Source organism: Platalea leucorodia (assembly GCF_965183815.1).
Source record: "Platalea leucorodia genome assembly, chromosome: 4".
In the NCBI taxonomy this organism is placed as follows: Eukaryota; Metazoa; Chordata; class Aves; order Pelecaniformes; family Threskiornithidae; genus Platalea; species Platalea leucorodia.
In genome coordinates this window covers 111,852,233-111,875,590 of record NC_138826.1, presented here as the reverse complement: position 1 = coordinate 111,875,590, position 23,358 = coordinate 111,852,233, and the positions used below count along the sequence as shown (strand labels likewise).

The following is a 23,358-nucleotide window of genomic DNA, read 5'->3' as shown; positions in this document are numbered from 1 at the left end:
TTATTGTAGGGTTCAGCAGAAGACACAGGGTGTTGGGAGTCTCTGAGGCAGTTGCCTGTAGTTCTCTGAGCAATCCTCCTTTTGCATTTCCAACCCCCTACAAGGAGAAGCCCTGGGCTGTGGGCAGGAGTGTATTTTAGAGCTCCTCCAAAGACTGCATCCCAATTACTTTATCAGCTGTTTTATTAAAAGGTATTTCCTATTTCCGTATAAACTCAACTGGACAAAAAAACCAAGAGAAAGTTACATTATTCACTGTGCCAAAATACTATATGCACCTTCAGATGAATTTACAGAGACGGCCCTCTGTGCTGGGAAGCTCGGGAGGTGGTAAGCATGAAGACTTCAGTTGCACTTTACCTGATGGTCTGTTCAGACCCTAACTTTTGCATGTTGCATACTTGCTTTCCTGCTCCATGATTTCATTTTTGATGGCTATCACTTGTTCCTCTAGTTGTCTCAATTGCTCTGCCTTGTCTTGTTTGGTTTGATTCAGGTCCTGAAGTTTCTTCTCCAAATCTGGAAGAGTAGAGACATGTGATGATGCTCATATTTGTTGTGTAAGTAAAATCCAGGGATCAACAGCATTTCTTTTCCCAGCAGTTTTAGAGGCAATAAGCCCATTTCAAATGGGGAATGTTATATATGCAACTGGAGGGAAAAGTCTGACTTCTGGATTGCGAGAAACATGACAGCCTTAAAGAAACTAATTTCTCAGCATGTGCTTTTGTCCATCAGCTATGATGAGGCAGGACGTGGAGCTCTTAAAGGATTTGGCTTAAATGGAAACACTCAGAAGAACAGCATGTCCACCGATGTGCGTAAAGCCTAGACAATTTGGGCGTAAGGGGCTTAGGTCTCCCTCATTTACAGGAAGGTTTCCGCTGGTCCCTATGAAGCTACACCAGTGGTACACACTGGTAATGAGTCAAACCCACATTATTCACTGCCCGTTTCCAGTGCACTTATCATCTGGGCATTTGGAGTGACTGGGATGCTCTTAATGCTTCTCTTCAAGGTATCTACTCAAAGTATTTATTTGGTTCCTGTCCTGAAGAATTTGCTCCCAGGATGGAGTTTCTGCTTCTGTTTTGCTCGTACTACATGGTATTTTCAGACATCGAGCCTGGCAGGATCCTAGGCTCAAGGATTCCCAGTGGAAATGCCCAGACCTTCACTACAAGCAGAATTAGGTTCCCTGTGTGCAGTTACCTCAGATGTACTCTTCTGCTTTGGTGACCCTCTAAACCCACCCGAGAGGCTGTGTGAGGAGCAGCGCCGCAGCAGCCGTGGCCTCCACTGCCCACGACCCCTCTGCCTCCTGGCCGCAGCCCCGCACGTGCGGGGCACATCGGCTTCAATCTCGGTGGTAGTGCACGTGGGTGATGACACCGGCGTGTGGACTGACGTGACCGAGGCACGTACTCGCGCCCCGCTGCCTGCTGTGGGACACGCATGTTTCTCTGCATGTTCGAACAAGCCAGTATTTGTACCTGGTTCTTTCTGCCATTGCTCAGAGATAATGTCTGAAGGGGAACAAGTATGGACTGATGAAAAACAGCTACCTTGCAGCTCTCTATAACACGAGCTGTCAGTCGGGTAATGTAAGAAAAGACACAGTGCAGAGGAAAGATTTAAGGTCCAAATGCCCAAAGCAAGTGCATAAATCAAAGCTCCCAGCTAAATCTGCAGCCAAGTTTTATGCAGATTTTGCACTTGTCCTGCTTTTAAACTGTCTGAATCAAATCATTGTAAGTCCCTGTGTAGACACTTCTTAAACTCTGCTTATAGCAACCAATTTACGTCAGAAAAAGTACATAAGCCAAATCAATTTAACTGCTTTTAAACTGTTCAGGTAGCTTCAAGCAGGGATTTTCACCAGTTAAATTGTTTTAAACCTGATTTCAGGTGAACCTAGTCTATTAGTGTCTGTGGGCAAGGACTTCAGTTTAATTCATGACTGTCACAATTTTCACCGCTCGCTATGGAAGTGAGAACGCCACCTGTTATTCTTTTAATCTTTTTTTCAGTCTCTTCAGCCAGTTTTTCTGCTTCTTCTTTCAGCTGCTTCACTTTTTCTAGTGTTACTTTTGGAGGTCCTCGGGCTTTTAGCTTTTCTTGAAGAATGGTGTACTTACTTTTAATGTCAGCAAATTCCTGTAACAAAAAGCTGTTACTTAGTTTAAGAGCATCTCATAATTCATCTGGTGTACCAAAGGAGATTTTTATACCTTTTTTGAATATCCTCTCTGAAGCAAACTTTAAATATCTCTCTCTCTTAAATCTTAAAAAAAAAAATCCGTGAGTGTACATTGCTTTGCACAACCTGATAAAAATCAATTAAACTGCCAGTGGAGCCATGTGAAGTGTCAAGGGAGGGCGATGATGTAAAGAAAATATGGGTTAAGATTTTTAAAGCTTATGCTGTTTTACTTCTTTTGAGAGGGCTTTTCTGTAAATTTCATTTTTCCTATGAGGCTTAATTCAAATTTAATTAATTACCTGTAGCATCATTTTTTTAAATATATTTTTTTACGTTTTTGGCTGTAGTAATATTTACTGGCTAACTCCAGTCCATGCCAATTTAGATTGCTGTTGAGGCTGCCGTTCAGATTTCTGCTAGGTTTCTTACAACCTGGAGGCTTGGTCATGCTTCAAGCTTGTGCTGTGGGTGCCTGGTTCTCCTTGCAATTTTAGCAGATTTCTAGCTGCCTCAATGCATTCTCAAAAACTGGAGTTACTGAAAAGCACCTGGCCGACCAAAAACTCCAAGTAACTCCCACAGCAATTTTCTCTGAAGGAGAATGGCATGGGGTGAATGGCCAGGCTGCTTCCATCATTCATGTATTTTAATATCTGGTTTTGTGATTTGTTCTGTTGTGTTTACTGGTGCCCATGGTGACTACGAGTCTTATACACAGTGCAAGGAAAAATGTCACAGAGTAGCCAGAGAAATGTGTATGTTTTCTTTCATTCAAGCAAACAGAAGTGTTACTTGCCAGAAGCCTTAAAATAAAAAACAAATTATTCTTAACTTGTGGCATTTTACACTGCATGGCATAAGAAAAATGTTAACAGTTTTGAGGAGAGCAGGGCAACACAACAACTTCTGAATCAAAAATACTATCAAAGATGGCGGGAATCTTTTTTCACTTAACATGTGGCAGAAAGGCTTACGTTATCAATATTCTGGGCTTGCTTGTGTGCTGCTTCTGCTCCTGCTCTTGCCTTTGTAGCTTGATTCCTGTTCATCAGCATTTTTGCCTGCAGTGTGGCAATTTCATCTTCCATCTCAGACTGTTTTGCTGACAAGTCATTTAGTTCATCATTTGTCTTGTTTGCTTGGTTCTCGGCCTAAAACAGAGCAATCAAAGGCTGTGGTTTCTTCTGCAACGTCCATCCAGCTTGCAGAGCATGGTAATGAGGGAGATGATTAATGTCAATTGATTAACAAGAGGAGACCCTTAAACATTATGAAATCGGTGTCATATCTGTGCCACATTCTGGTTTTATTTATTTAAGTTTACATTAAGGAAACTTCGACATGAAGTATCTTTTTCTAAAATATATGTAGTAAATAAAAGGTTTACAGTAAGATACCTGTGAGATTTGTGTTTTGATGCCTCGTATCCCTTCATTTAACTTTATGAATGTGTTTTTGGAGTGTCCTTGGGACTTCACAACATTTTTTAGTTTATTATTAATTTCATCCACAGGCAGAAGAGCTTTTGCTGCTTTGCTAAAATGGAAAAATAGAAGCATGTGTAGTATCGTGGTGTGGAGAGCAAAGCAAGAACACATTTCAAATGCACCCATGCTCACATGCAGGAATGTTCCCTCAAGTCCAACAACAGCCGTTAAAATTGTGGTTTGTAAGCTGGCAAAGCAAAACCTCAGTAAGGGACCTTGTGCGGGAGCACATGAGCTGCTGTATTAAAGGTGAGGCTGGATGCTGCCGGCTGCCTGGTGGTGCACTGCTAGTAAGGAAGGCTGGCTTATGGGTGAACATATTTTCTCTCTCCCCATTTTAAACCTCCCAGTGAACCAGATGTAATGATCCACTAGGTCCACTGTGGAAGTACGTAGCTGCTTTGGCCTCTTTGGCTCAGCAGGCAGAGGAGCCAAGAGCTGGCGGGAGGTGCCTCCTTGGAGCACATCGGCTCCTGCAGCCTGAGCTATCATAGCTCGTTCTTGCTGGAGAGGCCATGTGGAAATTGCAAGCTGAAATCTGCTGTCATCTGAGCTTTCCCTCCAGTGTTACTAGGATACTGCCTGGGGTATGGAGCAGTCCTACCGTGCACAGTGCCACCCCAGCTGGAGTTCGCACATCAGTACAAGAATATCCTACTCACTCGGCTTCTTGTGCCTTCACCAGCAGCGTCCGAGCTTCCTCACTTTTTCTGTTTCTCTTACTCACATTCAGTTTGTACTTCTCACAGGGGTTCATAATGCTCCTGATTTTGCCAAGCATGCCCGTGAGCTCTCGTGGAGTCAGGGGAAGGTTTATTTGCAGAACATAATTTGCCACCTTCTCAATGTCTTCTGGAGGCGCGCTCTCATCTGCAACAGAAACAGAGCTGAGGGTATCCTGAAGCGGCTCCTTCCTCCCAGTGAAATGTAAATGATCATTATGGCTGCCTACCCGTTGAGTTATGTGGCAGAATAAAGATGACAGGCACAGCAAGGCGGTAAGAGAATTATCTCCAACATTTTGTAATTTAATATTATGCTTCCGTGTACTGCTGTTAGTGTTGTCAGAACTGGCTAAAATGAGGATTTGAACCCACTTTGAACTGGGTTATTAAAATTCTGATGTAGAACTGAGCCCGCGGAAGGTTTTAAATCGGTGCACAGCACAGCTAGATGTGTCAGAGCCCATTTCTCCCTCGGCCCCCAGATCAAAGAGGCGCTGGAGAGACTGAGGTGTGAATGGAGCTTTCCAAGCCGGCCGGTGGGTGTAATCCCTTCCCTGGAGTCGCCACAATATTGAGAAAGCGGTCCCTTCGCTGGTTAATGAGAAAGGCTAAGCTACAGAGGGAACTTGGGTCAGACTCAGATAGGATGGGAATTTACAGTAGAAAAAACATATTTTGACAACTCCTCTTACAAATGATCTCGTCCTAGTTCTTTGCTAAGAGGCACAGGCACACAGAGTTAGAGTAGTCAATGCCTTGTGAAGTCTCATCATCACTTCCGTTTTCTGCTCACTTCCCTTTATAGGCAAGAGCTTGGGTGATAAAACAGTTGAAACATACTAAATGTTTGTGCTAATGCTCCAAAGTAACTCACCAAGAATTAAATAGAAGACATTTACCGTGCAAACAGTAGTGCATTCCTGAGAGCTATTTTCTATAGAAATATATTAATCTAAAACTACCATTCATGTCAATGTAGAGTACAGCAGATTTAATGCAACTGTACGCATCTCAGCTGTTACAGTTCTTAAACTTCAATTTACAAAACAAAAATTCATGAAAAAATGCTTTTGTAATTCTTAGTAAATGCCGAATGTCTACTAAGAAACATAAAAGAAGAGCCAAAGGTGGAATTTTCAATTGCTATCAAATAAAAATCTGAGAATCTTAAGGACTTAAATGGAGCTTTTCTTCCAATTCAATATAACTTAAATGTTCCCGAACAAAGGAAGTCCTCTGCCCTCGCTCCCATTTGGATGTAGAATGAATGCCAAAGGACTGCCAACATGCAATCCTTAGAAACTTATGAGATCAGCTACATTCAAGAGATTAAAAAAATCCTACCACATTTGAACTCCTTTGATGTGCATCTGGTAAAAAAACTTAGGGTCCGTTTCTTACAGCCTTTTTCTGCAATCGCAAGGGTGGAAAAAGTTTTAGGGTATATATGGTTGTTTTGTTATTTTTTATGAGAGCTGTGAAGTTCTACCAGAATCCTTTGATTCCTCAAGTTACAGCTTTACAGAGACGACTGAGCAGTATGTGTCCTAATTCCCACGCTCCCTATGGAGAGCCTCTATTTATGGGCCTGGAAGAAGGGGGTGGAATAACAATTTGAGGATGCATTGGACATGCCTGGACATTATATGTTGTATGAAATGATGTTAGTAGTCCTTTACATAGATAAACCAGGAACTGAGGGAATTACTTGCATGCTTCCAATTAAGCAAATTAATAAAAGATGACAATCAGCAATCAGAACATAAGAGATCTATTGGAAAAGTAATACAAAGTACTGTCACGTGGGAGAAAGAAGCATTAGAAAAAAGGGATTGAAAAAGATTGCGCGGATCAGGAGGTAGACAAGAAATTTGATGGGTATCCAGGTAGACCATTTTCTGGCCACCTACTATGCTGTATTATATTGGAATATATATTAAAAATTAGTCAAAAAGAACTTTGCATATTTACCTAACAAGAAGTCTTTCACTTTTCGGATGAACTCCTTAGTGATCTCTTGGTCAACTTCAATTTGATTCTTAGCTGTCTCCAGTTGCCCATTAAATTGTGAGCCTTTCAACTTGCTGTCTTCTGCCATTTTTCTAATGCTTTCAACCTGGAAATATTATTAGAAATAGCAGTGCCATTTTCTGGAGGTTATCTATCATTGCTTGGCAAGTTGAGCTCTGACACAAAAATAATTTTGATCCAAGCCTCAGCTGGAATCACTTGATGTGGCTTTGAAAAGTAGTAGGAGACCCCTTTGGGGAACTCCAGAAGTTGCTACATCGTGGCCTTCATCTGGCCTCAGAAAAAGCCTAAATCAAGCATTTTTCTCTCCACAACCACTGCTAAACCAAAGCCCCTTCTGTTTCTAAAAGAAGGTGTTGACTGTTATTTTCTATTGCGGTACTGCAGCATGTCAGTGATCAGATTCAGTACAGAAGAGGCACGTCATTTCATTTGCCTTTTCACATTGGACTTGCTGTTAAAAATACACTTAAGAGGACACAAATAAGGAAGGTAGAGTTTAAGGCTTGTCTTTAAAAGTTACATTTTGCCATTAAATTAGTATTCTTGGTAATTTAAATGAGAGCTTTAATCATCAAATTCCAATAGTATTTTGCTTTGCTGGGGGCTATGCTTTGCCTTAAGAAAGTGCAGAGGTACCAGCTCTCTGCAGTCTGCGGAGGGAAGAGATTCGCTGCTTCCCCATGCAACAAGAAAAATGGTGATGTTTTTCCTTCTGAAACATCTCGAAATACTTCACTCATATTATCACAGAGCTGCCTGAGGCTTGCGAGCGCCAAAGGCAATGTTCCGGCAGCCTGGCGCTCACCACCTGACAGATGCCTTTTGCTGCTGCCCCTCTGTGTCCTGGGGCCCCAGGCATGTGCCTCGATTGCTCATCTCTAAACCCCGTTAGCTGCGATGTTAGCTGTGATGCAGAGTGTGAGTGCATTCTAAAAAGAGGAAATGGATGCCCAGGCACCCTGCAGGGACAGGACAAAGCCACAGCTGAATGGCATGTCTGTTGGAAAGTGTGTTTTGCCTATAATTGTAACAGGCATCATCTCTGATTGATTGTTAATAAGAACAAACTGTCCTTACTGGTGTTGTGGGATTTGTCCATTCTGTTTCCTTGGCACACGTTGCATTGGCCACACTTTGCTTGAGATATTTTTCACTGCTACTGTGCAGTACAGCCAACTACTTGATGCCCTTCTAAACATCACCGGGAGCAGAAAAGCTTTGTCTTGAAATTATTTGCAAAAATTATTTAACGGCAAACATAAGAGTAATATGAAGTTGTATAAATAGAGCTTAATGCTAGGCACAGCAGTAATCCCACTGCAATAAGCATGAGCCATACTCGGGCTACTGACAAATGGTGCCATTTGAATCTCTCCCAATAAAAATATAGACAATACTAGCCTGATGCCACCAACTTCCATAGGCACAGGGCACCATGACCCATGGGATCTTGGCAGCTGTGAGGAAGAGGAAGGCATAGCTAGAGCCACAGTCTCTTGGTGGGACTGGCACCTAATACTCCTGGTACTGAACTATGGTAGGTCTATGGTATTGGCACAGGGTCCATCACTGCTCTTTCTCCAAGGAGCAGGTGAGTTTTTGTAGATTTGTGACCTCCAAAATCTCATCCTCCATCCATTTCACTGAACAAATGTAGGTTTGATATACAGCACCTGATTCTCAGGTTCCCGTAGCTGAATAGTCAGGTTATTTAGCAACAGGGCAGTCTCCTCAGCTTTCCTGAAGGCATCAGTGGAGAGAGGAAGAGCTCCGCTGCAGTTTGGGCCACCGCACTGCCTGAGTCCTTGACTGTCCCGGCACAAAGCTCCCCCACAGGCTGCTATGACACAGGGCTGGTCTCCTGGCACACCGCAGATCTGCAATAAGGAAGATGCTTATGTCAGGACTCCTCTGGGGGCCTGAGATACAGTCCTGGGGGAAGGAAGATGTTTGACATCATATGAACATTGAACATAGGATGGGATTTTCCTGAAGAGATGGTGGTCTGGTGTCTCCAAAGATGGGTGTCGCTGCCAGTTACAGGTCCCCCTCCCCTGACTTGAAGGATGCAATGGCAGCCCATGGCTCCAAGCATCCTTGCAGGAGCCATTTGTTGGGCTCCGTGTGTTGCACTAAACCCCTGGTTTCACTCCTCTATGGCAAAAGGGCTGAAACTGTCCCCTGGTCATATCCAGCCCATGGGTCAATGGCTTGTTCTAAAGGATCCAGATCACCTGTCACACAACATGGTACCATGTCTAGCCTTCCATATAGTTTGACATCACAGATGGTGAGACTAAAGGCCTAGATGGATGATATCTTCCAGATCTGGCAGGGCTGGCTGAAGGTGCTATCAGGTATTCACTGCTGTCCCACAGAAGGACAGAAATCCTTTCCTCTCCCATGGGTGATGCAAAGGATGTGTGAGCACTCCCCATCCACTCCAGGGCAAAGTTGCCCTGCTTAGTTTAATTTACTGATGGAGGAGGTTGGGGTTGATCTTTTTGAATTTACACTGATGTCTTCTTGAGACTAGAAAGTGCTTAAACAGTTCCTTGTGCTGGGTCTGCCCCGAGAGCAATGGCTTCCAGAAGGGTGGTAGTAACCACAGCTGAGAAGTGCAGCTGTTTCTGACGTGACTGCATGTCTGTGCCAGGGAAGTGTCGTTTTCCAGATTTAAAAATGCACGTAATCACCCTTTTAAAATAAAACCTACTAAGAGCATCAAAAAAGAGATTTTTGTTTAGCTCCCATTCAAAATTCACAGCGCTTACCTTTTCATTCAAGTTTTGGATGTCGGGGCTCTTGATCATCTTGAGCTGTTCCAGCACATTGCTTGCTTTCAAGGCCTGATGGCCCAACATAGCGAGCACGTGGTTCCTGGTGTACTCTGAGTATCTTACAATAGGGGTTGTCCCACTGGTCTTCTGTTCTGCCAGTGATGATTCTTCGAAGTGTTTCCTGATGTTGCTGATGGCCTCTGTAGCAACAGAAATAGAGTTCAGCACCGACTGTATTTTGGTTGCATTTAATTAATGTATTTACTTGAATTCCGGACAAATGGTGAGTGACAGGTGATTCAGTTTGTTGTCACTGGTGTTTGATTTGGGACAGCAGGGAGGGACAGGAGCTGTCATTTCCCCAGTCAAGCTTTTTAATCCTTTACTCAGCCAGTTGCCAAACAGGAATAGTTACTGATACTCATAAAACCTGCTAGATATATAAAATAGATATATAAAATATAAATAGACAGATAAAATATAAAATAGATGCAAATACAGTGGATCCCATATCATTCTTCAGAGTCCAAGGTGTATGAGAAGCCCATGGAAGATACAAAAGTATTAAGAGGATCCCATTAATGACACAAACTGCTACTAATCTGCATTCATCAGTAGCTCATGTATTGCTGCCATTGTTGATTTGATAAAGCTCCTGTCATTTATGCTGTTTTGAAGTTTAGGCAGGAGAACTGTTTCTGCCAGTTGTAAAACCTATGAAATGATCAGCTCTCTGATTGTGAGTCAGGAAAGCATTCGTCCTGTCTGTTCAGCATAGCACCCAAAAATTAAATGGTCTGCTGAACTGAGGCCAAAATTTAGATTACAAATGGGAATTTATGAGTTTTCTTTGGCTCTGGAAAATCCAATTTCAGGGTTGATGCATTAAAAAAAAAAGTATTTCCATGATAAGCTTGTAGGCCAGGCAAAAAATACTTTCCAGCAAGAGTATTTCTTGTTTGCTTAATGTAAGATTTCCCTTAAGCAGACTCAAAAGGGTTGAAGAATACTATATTTTTTTTGCCAATTAATAGCCTAAGGAAAGGACTCAGGCCTTTTGGAAAACACATAATTTAAAGTTGCTGCTGTAGACGCTTCCCAGATCTCCACAGAACCCAAAGTTGTCCACAGATCCCCAGGCAGAAGTATGTGCAATGAGCCAGAACTGATGTGTCGGCTGTGAAAAAGCATTAGAGGTCATTGATTAACATCCCTCTCTGTGGTGGTAACCGACTCGGTTACTAGTTGAAGTCAATGACAAGGCGCTCGTCAAGTCCTGTGTGCTTTGCATCAGGCTCTAAAGCCCTTGGCCTTGCTTTGATTGAGGCCGAACAATGTTTAGTTATCGTGTGGAACCAGGGCTATTTATTTTATCTTGTAACTCTTGGAAACAATGTACAGTTGAAAGTTAGCTCCTAATACAAAATACCTGGCAAGAGGCTGCTGTAACTCCATGTCTAAGCCAGAGGCTGTTTTCGTGCAACAATTCCATCGCAGGAATATTTTACAGTGGTTCAGCTCTCCATTAAGTGGCCCAAATGCATTTTTCATGCTTGGTTTGTGATGGAGCTGTAGAGCTTCCAAGTTCCTTTACGTTAAACACAGCATCTTAGCACAGGCTTGATTTACATCCTCGGAAGCTTTACTCACTGCATTACCATACCACAGTGGCTGCAAAGCCAGGGACCAAGGCTGGAAAGCCGTAATTTAATGAGATCTCATAAACTGCAAACATTCTTTTAAGGACACTTGTGTCTTGTTTTTTCCAGTGATTTTAATTCATCATTAGATATTGACATTTCCAGGTTGGCTGCCTGTGAGGAAGTTTCTGAGTCCTGAATTCTTGTTCACTTGATCCTCTGCAAAGAAAGGTAGGTAGGAGCCCGTTCCCCACGTGTGTCTACAGCACAAGTGCCAAATGTACCCCAGGTGGGGTACATGGCCATATCCTGCTCCACCTTACTTGCTCGGACAAGCAAAAAAGAGAGAGGAAAAAGCAGACAGAGCCATACCTAGGATGTGGTGCTGGTCCTGAAATGAAGATAGGGTGAGGGAACCAGGCTTTCTCCTGGATATCAGAGAAGCTGGTTTTCTTGAGGGAAATGTTATTTCTGTGCTGTTAGATGCTTGGTAGCAAGACCAATAAATATTTGTGGCCCTGGCCAGAAATTCAGCTTAAATTCAAGGTCTTCCCCTCCCCACACCCCCGTGTGCTTTTTATAGGGCTGTGTATCCGTCTCCTGAGGCCAAAAGACGAAGTGGGTTTGGAACGTGACCAGACAACACCATGGATGCTTCAGCTGTGCATCCACTGACCTCTCTGGGATTTATTGTTTCTTTGCCTTCCTGCCTTTCTCAGAGTCTGCACAAGACTCAGTTGAATTGGGAAGCAGAGCCTGGGAGAGCTGTGCTGACTGCTCGTGCGGGGACCTGAGCGGAAGAGCCGGCCCGGGGGACACTGCCAAGTACAACAGGGCAGGGGAGCCCTAAATCTTTATTAATCCCTCTTTTCCCCTATTCCTTTCCCTTGGCTTTGTGTTCTGTTGCTTTTTCCTTTTTTTTTTTTTTTTTGATCTTGTCTAGGCCATTCCTTTTCTTGCCCAAACAAAACGCAGAGGAACCGTAAATGGAAGTGTAGCTTGTGTCTTCTGTGGTGCACACCTTATCTTCTGGGGGTTCATATCTTGGCAGCCATCTCTTTGGAGAGTATACTGCTGACAGCCTCCTGCCACTGTGGATGATCTAGCATCTGCTCGAGATCCCCAATTGATACATCCCGGTCTTTCTCCAGAAACCAGTCTGTGACATTGCCGTTACTGCTATTAGCAGCTGATGGAGACTATACTTAGCTCAAGCATAGATGGTGTAATTCTTTCAAAAATGCCAAGGAACTCAGTTCTGACTTCACATTTTTTGATGATGGAGAGCTAGTTCCTTACCACATAAAGTCATATATTTTCCCACGGGAACACTAAGAAGTTGCACTATGACTCTCTGCTTTAATTAAATAAACCATTGCTGTAGAACATTCTTTAAGTATTGCTAAGAGCAAGAGGAGGCACAAGTGGGGAAAAAATCCTTTGCTATTCCACTGTATGATCTGTGAGTCTATACTGTGAAACTGGGTGGCTTTTAAATCCTGATGTAAACATCGGGATTCATGAGACTTCTGACTGATGTGACCCTGGCACATGAATCTGAAATTTAGGATGATAGAAATCATGGCATTTTAAGATAAAAGGGAGTTTGGAAAGTCAGTATAACATGTCGTTAGTATTTACGTTTTTGCACTACCATAGGAAGGTAAAATCTAGGGATCTTTGAAATGTATGGTTCGATGGTGAGAAAAACATTCTGAAATTTCACAGAAAATGTTCACCTATTTCAATTAATTGCTGGCTGCCTTACCTTTGAGGTTCAAGTAATGAAAACTTTGATGCAGATGTATTTTCTGTTGTAGAAGTTCATACACTAGGTCAGCTTCTTCCCCAATGTCTTCTATGTTCTTGTTAAGATCAGGAAACTCATACAGGATACTGTGAAGGGGATCCATTTGTGCAACTTTTTGTCTGAAAGGGAAATGGCAGTTATACAGAAGTCAGACTGGATTGTTCTTAAACTAGAACTGAGATAACACAATATTTTAGAGGACATGAGATAAATTTCTAAATGAGCAGAAACATTTACTTGTAATGGCTTATTTAGAAAACCCTTAGGATGAACTGGAAAATTCCAGCATTTAAGTATACGCCCGTGGGGGACAGACAATATACATAAGGATTATTTTGTTCACAGATCTATTGAAAACAGTGACTTAGTAGTCCAGCATCTGTGTGCTGATCAGAAGTGAGACTTGATGTGTAGGGATAGCTGGTGGAGCCTGGGGGAAGAGTGCCTTCTCAGCCAAGGGATTTTTTCAGGAGCAGCCGAGCCCTTACTGAACGTAGCCCTGAAAATCCTTGATGCCTGAGAGGGCCTCCAGTGAAAGAACAGGACGTCTCAAAATTCTTTCAATTTCAGAAATGGCATCTTCAAAGGCTTTGAAGCGCATGTCACAGCTGGGCATTCGTCCTCCTTTATCTTTGAGATTTGCAGCAAACCTCATTAACCCCTGAACAGTCTGAGCGAGGGCAGTAATTTCAGTGTCCCACTGATCAAAACAAAGATGACACTGACGGCAAGAGGGAAAGTCTTTCTCAAAGCCGCGGCCACACTGGTCACAGAAGCGGCCGGTGACGCCAGCACGGCAGATACACGCGCCAGTGGCTTTGTCACACTTGGGCTGGCTTGTTCCCTCCGGGTTACACTCGCATGCTGCAAGAAAGGGACAGCAAGTTACATCCAGTTGTTCCTTTTCCAGGGGATTAACGCATGCAAAAGGTACAATCGTGCATTTCAAGAGAATAAAAGCAAACTGGTGTTTGAAAAGCGGACTACCTGGCTAATGGCTCTTCTTCATCTCTAACTTCCATGGTCCCATCATAACCATAGAAGGAACAATATAGATAAATAATATAAACACTTTTATCCATCTCATACACACTAATGTATGAAAGCCTGCTTCTCTAGATGTATGTCCCATCTCCCTTATGAATATAAAGTTAAACGTTTCTTTTGAGGCAGTTTCTAATCCAGTTGTCCCCACTTAGTAATACTTACAAATGCAATGTGTCTGGGGATTGCCGAAGTAATTTTCCTCACATTCATCGCAACATCTTCCGCTGTAACCTAGCTTACACGGACACTGGCCTGTAAGCTGCAAAGACAGTTAGGATTAAATAACTTCCTGCAGAGTCATATGGCCGGATATACATTATTTATTGGGTTTCTTTTTCTCCCTGTGACTTATGTCATCTAGCTGTATGGGGACTGCAGTGACACTTCTTGAACATGGTCTTTGAACACCATGGTTTATACAGTATTGGCCCACCTTTCCCATCTTCCTCCTGAAGGTTGTGAAAACAAAATGGACTTTGAGAGGTGGCTTTACTTTACTAATATGAAAGATTTTGTATGTTCCAGTCTATAGATGCTCTTTGAGAACTCGTCCTCTGACTATGATCTGAGAGAGGATTCTTCTCCTTTGCAAAACAGATTAATTTCTTATTTTTGCTGGAGCAAAGTACTCATATTAATATTTCAACTTTTAACTACATGATATATTAACTGTGACTGAAAATCTCAAGGGTACATTATGCACATTGCTCTAGAAAATTTATTTTGGAATTCAGCTATTAAATTAAACTGCAGGGAATTACAGCTCTGATAACTGGTACAGCTTAGAAAAGCAGTAGTTCTTCAAGGTTAAGAGCTACATTTGCTAGGAAAAATAATAAATCCACTACATAAACTGGAATAAACAGAAAGCACATTGAAAGGAAAATGTGAAAGCACATCAGCAAGAGCTTGGGATAAGCTCCTGGTGCTCTGAAGTCAATAGCAAAACTGCTGTTGACTCCATGAGACCACAATTTCACTTCTCTATTCTGAAATGCTGTTTTATTTTTTCTACATTCTAGCCCTAAAAAGTCCACAGGAATTAAAGATGAGAAAAGGTATTCTAGCAGTCTGGTAGATGAGGCATGATTAATGTAATGGCCCCAGCTACTACTTTATGAAAATAAACACTAAAAAAATACTCGTAAGACTCTTTCTTGGGTCCAAGCTTGGACTTCATTCTTCCCTATATGTATACTTATGAGGCAGTTTTTTCCTGTGTGACATTTTCTTACAAAGTATTTCTAAGATCCACTTGACAAAGAAACAAACAGGCAAAGAGAAATTGCTTACAAGTAGAGCCACATTATCAGAACAGCACGTTTGATGTAAGGACTCAAAGTGTGATCGCACCAACTGCAGACTTCCAAAGACTTCTTGTTTTCAGGGAGCACAACAAAAAAACTATCTTCATCGATAAGAGGGTCCCCACCGTGCCATGCTAAACCACCACCACCCCGGTTCCTGGAAAGCAGAGTAATTTTCTTGCCTGGTTGCACTGGTTGCTTTGGGAGTTTTTTGGATCACAGTCACAGATCTGACATCCTTTTCCACTAGCCAGGTCCCAGTAGCCAGAGGCACACTGGTCGCATGTCGCGCCCACCACGTTGGGCAGGCAAGGGCAAGCTCCCGTGGCTGGGTCACACAGACAGGCTGCGTCCCCCCCCGGGCACATGGCAGGGCGAACACCCGCCGGATTGCACATGCACCCTGGAAAAGAAGTACAATTACTACGTCAGATGAAAATATAGACCATCGGTGGACAATCAGAGCTGTATATAAAGCCCATGCTGTAGGTTTACTTCTAGTAATCTTGAACACATTTTCAATCTCATACAGTTTACCCGTCTTTCTATAATAGCTTATATATCACTTTGAGCAAACTTACTGGGAACATTCAGTATGTTTAATACAGGCACAAAAAATGAAGGCGTAGTGAATTTTGAATCTTATTAGAATGAAATGTTAAATATGCTGGGTAAGGAGAAGCTGATTTACAGTAGGGACTATCCAGCGTGGGAAACCCCAGTAAGCCAAGTAAGATAAGAAGCCTGCTTGTGAGGAGCCAAAAGGTCTTGCTTAACCACTTCTAACAGACATCTTCCAAGAACAAACAAGGAATGGGCTTGAACTGTATTTTAGAGACTCCCAGAAAAAGAGTTTCTTGAAAATACCTATAATTGTCTGGCCTGTAGAAATTAGACCCTTTACCAGGCACATTTGTGAAAACAGTCTTTGAGAAACGTTGGGAAGAAACTTATGCCTTGCTTTTTCTTACACTCCTGCCTTTCTGTTAAAAGTGCTGAGTTATTGACAGTGTCCGCATGGAGTCTATTAAATTGCCTGAACAGTCTCATTCTAGCCACTTAATGAAAACAACTGGTAAGGCAGGGAGCTCAGCAAGGGATCATCTGGTTAACTGAGCATTGCTTAGTTGGCATCAGCCAGCAACACAGATAAAAAATTCTCTTTGATTCCTTTACTTTTGATTCCTTCCTGAATGGGCTGAATGCACATTTATTTTTCTAACAGAGAGTACTGATTTCATTTCACAAATGAGTATTTCACAAATGAATGATATTCAGCATGAAATTTAGTGAGACTTGGATGACAAAGAATTTAATAGATGCCATGTTAACAGTTATTTGTATCACTGGATAGAAATATATTTGGTATTCTCATATTTTGCTCCATTGGTCTGCTTCAGTTTTACTGTCCTTCCAAGGGCTAACCTCTCCCTATAGCCTAATTTCTTTAAAACTTTTCTTGGTAGTAAGAGGCAGTTGCAGTGCTGTTGCTTACTTTGACAGTTTTGATTGAGGGCTGAGCCAAAATAACCTGGTTTGCAGAACTCGCAGTTTGCTCCATGGGTGTTGTGTAAACACTTGGTGCATTCCCCGGTGACCCTGTTACAGGACTCTGGGTCTGTCACATCAATGTTGTTATTGCAGGGACATGGCGCACAGTCAAGCCCGGGGCTGCCTGGGTTTTTGTAGAACCCACTAGGACACTCATCACACCGATTGCCTGTTGGAGAAGAAGGTAAAAATATTTGCTGGCTGATGGGAATTCAAGTGAAACATGTAATTTCCAGTAATACTGTTAAAAGATTCAGACTGTCTGTTCAAATGCACATTTCCAATGGAAAATATCCACCTGTTTGAGACTGTTGCCCTGTAATCCTACGATCGATTTAAGTTACATCTCCCACACTGAAATCTGATGGAAACGCACTCTCCACATCCCAAGTCATTTTGACCAAGGAAGTCCGTTCAGTAGGAGTAAATAGGTACCCCCTCACATAACACCTCCAAACATCTTTTTCCAGCAAAGTCCTTTCAATGGTAGTAGTCAGGGTTGGCCATATTTGCAGGATTTTCCCTGGGGCCTTCACCCCAACAGCAGCATGGGAAGGTGAGGGGATGCCCTTTCTCGGAGCAACCCAGAGCCCGGCAGACCTGCCCTCCTTTCTGTAAGCCAGTGGAGGATCCCCATGAGGTCAGACGAGCTCTGGGATGCTCTGTCCTTGCTTGCTGGCATTGCAATTACTTCTGCACGCCGCCCTGATTGGGGTGCTGTCTCCCTGCACCTCAGAAACCTTTCGGGGAAGGCTGGTGTTGCTGGGATCTCATCCACCTCCATCCTGTTGGGTGAGTACCAACAAGGATCTTTTTGGCCCTACAGCAATTACTCAAGCAAAACTGCTCTTGACTTATAAAGGAACCTGGCCTAAGTAAAGATGACAGCATTGGTTTAGTTTTTGGCAGCGTTTCCCATTAAGGTTTGCTTCCATCACTGGAGATCTTTCTAATGCCCAAAGGGAGGGAAATATCTTCAGTTTTCCCTGCAGAAATTCAAGCAAAGTCAACGGGATCTTAGTAAGCAGGGCATCAGTTTGCTGCAAAAATATCTGCATTTGAGACAGCTGAGAATGGAAACCTTATTTCTGAAGTGACCATTTGAACAGTGAAACGGTCACTTTTGGACATAATGGCAAAGCAAGATTCCTCTGTATGAAGAAAGAGTTTCTCTGATTAGGAAATCTTATCAGCTCTTTTTGATGCCCTGTTCTTTCTGACTTGGGCTTCCAATGCTTGTTTTTCAGAGGTAACGAGCAACTGCAGTTCTCCCCCCGCTCTTCCCACCAGGTTAATGTAGTGCCCCTGGAAAAGAGGAAGTTGCCAGAGAGTGCCATCAGATTAATTAATGACTTCACTGTATCCACACAGGTGAATCCCTTTTTCAAACAGTAATTGCACAATTCCCACTCTTCTCAGTCAAGACTTCCCTATTTCAGTAAATTTGAGTGTTAACTTTCCTTATCTATTTTATTACCATTACCTCACTTGTCATTTCTGAACAGAGGATGGGCGGAAGATGGTCATTTTTCTCTCTTACATTAATTTTAATAGAATCAAAACCAGTCCTTATTTTGCTTCATACCTGAATATCCCTGAAGACAATTGCAGACTAGTTGTGCAGACTGGGAGTCCTGGTAACAGGAACGTGCAAAATACCTACTGCTCGTAGGTGCCCCTGGGCACATGCATGGGCGGCAGGGTTCTCCCTTCAGAGGGTTTCCATAATAACCGTCCATGCACCTGTCAAAGCAGGGAACACAAAGCAGCAGGAATTGTCAAGTGCTCCTTTCAGTCCCTGCAGGTGAATCAATTTATATGTATGTATAATTAATTTAACATTCCAGGTCATTGTAATGCTATCTCCATTAATTGGTACAGATATATCAAGCTTCAAAGGTGTTCTCAAATGGAAAATCAGAGCTGCATTCCCAAAATCTGGAGCAAAAAGAAAAAAATGTGTTTTCTTTTCAAGGAATATTTCTGAAGACTTTCACCTACTCTGGAACAATTTTAATCTAAATGATAATGTCGGGGTTTAACCCCAGTCGCCAACTAAGCACCACACAGCTGCTTGCTCACCCTCCCCTCCACCCAGTGGGATGGGGGAGAGAATCAGGAAAAAAAAGTAAAACCCGCGGGTTGAAATAAAGACAGTTTAATAGAACAGGAGAGGAGGAATAATAATAATAATAACAACAACAACCACCACAACAACAACAACAACAATAATAAAAATGTACAAAACAAGTGTTGCACAATGCAGTTGCTCACCACCTGCTGACTGATGCCCAGCCCAGCCCTGAGCAGTGATCGCTGCCCCCCATCCAACAGTTTCTATACTGAGCATGACACCATACAGTATGGCATAGCCCTTTGGCCAGCCTGGGTCAGCCCCCCTGGCTGTGCCCCCTCCCAGCTTCTTGTACACCGGGCAGAGCAGGGGAAGCTGAAAAGTCCTTGGCTGGTGTAAGAACTACTTAGCAACAACTAAAACATCAGTTTGTTATCAACACTATTCTCATCCTAAATCCATAACACAGCACTATACCAGCTAGTAGGAAGAAAATTAACTCTATCCCAGCTGAAACCAGGACAGATAATATATATGTATGACATACCACACATGCTCTGCATAGACAGCTAAAAGCTGCCATGTAAAAATTCTGTATATTCACCTATCACCACATATATTCATCTGTTTCCATACACACACACCGAGAGTGGCTGGCATGACCTTAGAAAGTCCTGGCACAGTCAAAAAAACAATGATTCATTCAGAGCACTCAGAGAATATTGCATATTTTAGATGCAGCATATGTACTGAAATCAGCCATGCTCTGTCTGACACGTTCTGCAAACCCGGGGTGAGGGCTGTTTCGAGGTGGTGGTGGCTGTGCTGTTACCCAGACAGGCGAGGGGCTTTGGGGCCTCCCTGGGGGCTCAGCCACCCCCGCCACCCTGCCCATCACCGCTGCCTCCATGTCCCGGCCCCCCGTGGCCCCACAGCTGCAGCAACACAGCAGCTTCTGAAGCATCCTCAGTCTTTGATCTGCTTTACTATGGAAAATGGGAACACAATTCTCTATATGTATACAAGCCAGGCTAAAAGTCTTGGCTATTTGATTATCCTCGCCCTGGGGTCTGGAGCTCCTGCAGAGGCACAGGGCAACAAGTATTCCAGTCTCCCATTTTTAATCTATTTGCCACCTACAAGCACAATAACCAAAGGCTGTATTGTCCAAAAGCACTGCAAGAAGAGCTCAATAGGTTTCATGGGGAAATCCTCTTAAAAGTGAATGACAAGGTACAATCCAGCCAAACTAAACTAAACAGCTAACGAATTCAATTCTGACATCCATGTTGAACTCTGATACTGCTGCCAGTGTATAGAATAAAAAAGAGGAGCACTGTTTTGAAGGGAGCTGGAACACGTGGGGAAAGTCATTTGCTGGTCATATGGAAATAATATGAACGAGCAAACAGGGCACGTTTATTTAAGCTCCTCAGAGATAACTGCAGGTATTAAAATGAGTATTCAGCACAAGGTTAGCCTCTTGGCAATTTAAAAGCTGACAGGAGTCAGTGTATCTCATATGCAGCACATTACACATCTCTCCAAGCACATGGTGCTGTGGCACCCATGTCTCAAATGCCTTTTTGCAGAGACCCCACTGCGATGCTGTGTGTGTGCCGTGTCCACAGTACTCCCACAGACATTACATGCACCTTTCCACACACATTGGCTGAACAAATAGTTACCTGCCATTCAACAGCGAGGCCCAGTTTAATCCTGTGTTTAGATATATGTTTCCAGTTAAGGTCACTGATGCATTCATGGGGATGTAGGTGGGCCCCCAGCTACACAAGCGGTTCAGAGAGTACTGGTGTTTGGGTGAGCTTTGCAGTGCTGCCCGTCGCCCTACCTTTCACAGTGGCTTCCAGCTGTAAACCCGCGACAGTTCAGGCATGATCCAGTCACCGGGTCACAAAGTTCCGCGTAGCCATTACACGGGCAAGGGCGGCAGTGGGGAAATCCAAAATACCCAGCCAGACACCGGCTGCAGCGCTGACCATCCACCTCCCGGCGGCAGGAGCACTGCCCCGTCACCTGGTCGCACAGCGTGCTCAGCGAGCCTTGTGGGTGGCACTCGCATGCTGGAAAACACCGAAAGCAAAGCTGCATCCTGAACGTATTCCCACCAACCTGGCTCATTGCTGACACTACTTGAAGGCAGTGCGAGCAGCAGGGATGGAAAATTCATTATTTGTGGAAATATTTTTTATATTGCTTCACACATAATCATGGATTCAAAGCCCTAAAAAGTTGGTGTATGCATGAAGAGCCAGATACTGGTATTGGTACTGGTGCTGGTGCTGGCTGCCAAGTACTCACCGTAGCAGCCGTGGAAGCCGAAGCCGTAGCTGCCTGTGGAGCAGGTGTCGCAGCAGCGTCCCACGACGTTGGCTTTGCACTGACACTGGCCCCCCAGTTTACTGCAGCTGGCATTCAGCGACCCTTGGGGATTGCATTTACACGCTGCCAAGGGGAAAGAAAATCAATACAGGTTTGATTATAAAGGCGTGTGACTGCTCTTGTAAACTTGCAGGTTTTACACTTAAAAATAGGAGGGAAAGACCTTGATTATTCTCATCAGAGGTTCATTAACCATTGATGGCTAAAGCTTGGATTATTTGATGCTGTAGCATTGAGGGTGATAGTGTATCAGGCACCAGCACAAGTCTCAGTGTTGGAGCTGCCACATTCAGGGCACTGCCTTCAGCACATATTTGGACAGAAGAGGGCATAGCAAAATGTAGATCCAAAATGGAGATATCCTGAAGTCTAGAAGGGTTTGATATAAACCTATGTCTAGTTGCAGCGCTGGACATAACCTGCAAGCAGTACTTAGACAGCCTGCACCTGTGTATTGTTTGCTGCTTTCTGGACACCTTGGACTAACTTGTTGCGTGAAGCTGGTCTGCTAACTCACAGAGGATGTTTGTCCAGGATGCTCAGATGCCAGCACTAGAAAGCCAAAGTGCCATGTTTCACTGGGAGAATCCCATCACTCTGGGAATTGGGCTAATGGGGAGTCAGCACAGCCCAAACTTAAAGGAGGGGAGGGTCTATGGCTGCACAGCCATGACCACATCACATGACGTGGGAGTGAGGCATTGCTCCTTCTAAAAATAGCCCAAAGCAAGCAGATGCTCTCAGGTCCATTGGAGGCAAGGCTCCCTGAAAAGAGCTGGCCACCAAAGTTGTCCAGAAAGGCCCCTCCTGCTACTGGAAGTGCAGAGAAGCTCCATTTCTCTGAGCCCAACATCACAGAAGCCTGCTGAGCCACTGAGCCCAGCTGCCCTTTCCGTGGTGGGTCCAGGAGACTGCCTGGGGCTTCAAACCCCAACCGCCACTGCCCTGCTGCTGGGACACCAACAAGGTTTCCTTGGTGAATCTCTTCCAGCACATCAGCTTGTGTGCCATCATGCCTGGAGTCCTACCAGGGCACCCAGCTGGCCTGCAGCATCCAGGGAGAGGGCTTAAAAACTCCTCTGTCATTTTACAGCAGCCAGAAAAGTAGGAAAGTTACTGCTTTGACCATCTGGTGAAGCTGCATCTGATTGAAATGCTCTTCAGAAAACACACAAGCACTGCCATGGAACCTGTCACGCTGCTCCACAAAGCTCATCAGGTGCGATGGACTCAGACACATGCCGTCAAAAGGTGTTTGCAGCGCACTCAGGGTTCAGCAGGACATATACTGCATGTCCATACGTACCACGTGGTGATCGACTTCACTTACCTACACCACCATGGGCTGAGCGCTCTCCAGTCAACATATCCTACAAACTCAAGGGTAAACTAGTAACTGTGGAAAAGAGCTGCCTGTGCAGGTTGCTCCTTACCGACGGCACCGTTGTGAATACGGGCTGACATGCTGGCTATGAGCCGTGCACACACTTCGGGCAGGATGTGAGGTCCAACTTCTGATGCAATTTCAATACAGTGATACTTCTGGTACTCATCTAAATCCTTTTCACTGCATAAGTCCTCCACGGAGCCGATTCTGGGAATAAGTCCAAGCTTTTGCGTTAAGAGGGAAAAGAAAATATTTTTGCTTAGATATACTGAAAACCAGAATTTCCCACATTCTCTTACTGTGCTCTGCATTGCAAGGACAGAGGCCTGGAGCACCATGTTTCCAAATCTGCCATTGTGCTTCTCTGTCATCTAAATTCACATTTATTCTGAAGGTCTAGACATTCCCCAAGTTCTTTGAATAAAAGAGACTGTGTATAAAAAAGTCAGATTATAGTAAAACCTCAGATATATGCTCAGAACTGTTTTTGTTTCTAAGAGGTGCTGTGTCGATGACTCCAACAGCAGTATCTGGCCAAAATTTTTACTTGTATTATCGAGATAGAGAAAAATCAGCTGAAGGTTCTATGTCCAAGTATGGCCAGCCCTTGTCAGGTCCAGTTCTACAGAAGTAATTAGAGGAATGGACTTAAAAATATTTTTCTCAAGAGAAAGACCCAAAACTAACACCCAGTTCCTGACTTGGTGGAAACCTGGGAGATGTCTGGACCTGATTCCCAGGAAAGCACAGAATGAACTTACTTTTCCAATGCCATCTTTAAATATATCCATTATTTTTAAATTAGATTCAGACAAATTACAGAGATTTTTAAAAAAACTAAGTGATGAAGAACTGCATGAATTTATATCCCTAACCACATCATCTCATGAGCATATGTAGAGTGTGCTCA

General features: G+C 43.6%; 1 protein-coding gene across 1 annotated transcript in view; it reads right to left on the bottom strand.

Annotated features, from left to right (window-relative positions):
- Nucleotides 1-379: 379 nt before the first annotated feature.
- Nucleotides 380-23,358, bottom strand: part of LAMB4 (laminin subunit beta 4) — a gene marked incomplete at both ends in the record, with an annotated part of 42,594 nt that continues 19,615 nt past the window's right edge. The window contains 17 exons of the mRNA XM_082308948.1: nucleotides 380-519; nucleotides 2,004-2,157; nucleotides 3,178-3,354; nucleotides 3,601-3,739; nucleotides 4,353-4,560; nucleotides 6,387-6,531; nucleotides 8,123-8,326; nucleotides 9,224-9,429; nucleotides 12,638-12,798; nucleotides 13,168-13,543; nucleotides 13,889-13,985; nucleotides 15,216-15,436; nucleotides 16,529-16,753; nucleotides 18,170-18,327; nucleotides 20,511-20,742; nucleotides 20,981-21,124; nucleotides 22,495-22,672. Of these exons, the coding sequence (XP_082165074.1) occupies nucleotides 380-519; nucleotides 2,004-2,157; nucleotides 3,178-3,354; nucleotides 3,601-3,739; nucleotides 4,353-4,560; nucleotides 6,387-6,531; nucleotides 8,123-8,326; nucleotides 9,224-9,429; nucleotides 12,638-12,798; nucleotides 13,168-13,543; nucleotides 13,889-13,985; nucleotides 15,216-15,436; nucleotides 16,529-16,753; nucleotides 18,170-18,327; nucleotides 20,511-20,742; nucleotides 20,981-21,124; nucleotides 22,495-22,672 (3,165 nt within the window). The remainder of the gene's footprint in view (nucleotides 520-2,003; nucleotides 2,158-3,177; nucleotides 3,355-3,600; nucleotides 3,740-4,352; nucleotides 4,561-6,386; nucleotides 6,532-8,122; nucleotides 8,327-9,223; nucleotides 9,430-12,637; nucleotides 12,799-13,167; nucleotides 13,544-13,888; nucleotides 13,986-15,215; nucleotides 15,437-16,528; nucleotides 16,754-18,169; nucleotides 18,328-20,510; nucleotides 20,743-20,980; nucleotides 21,125-22,494; nucleotides 22,673-23,358) is intronic.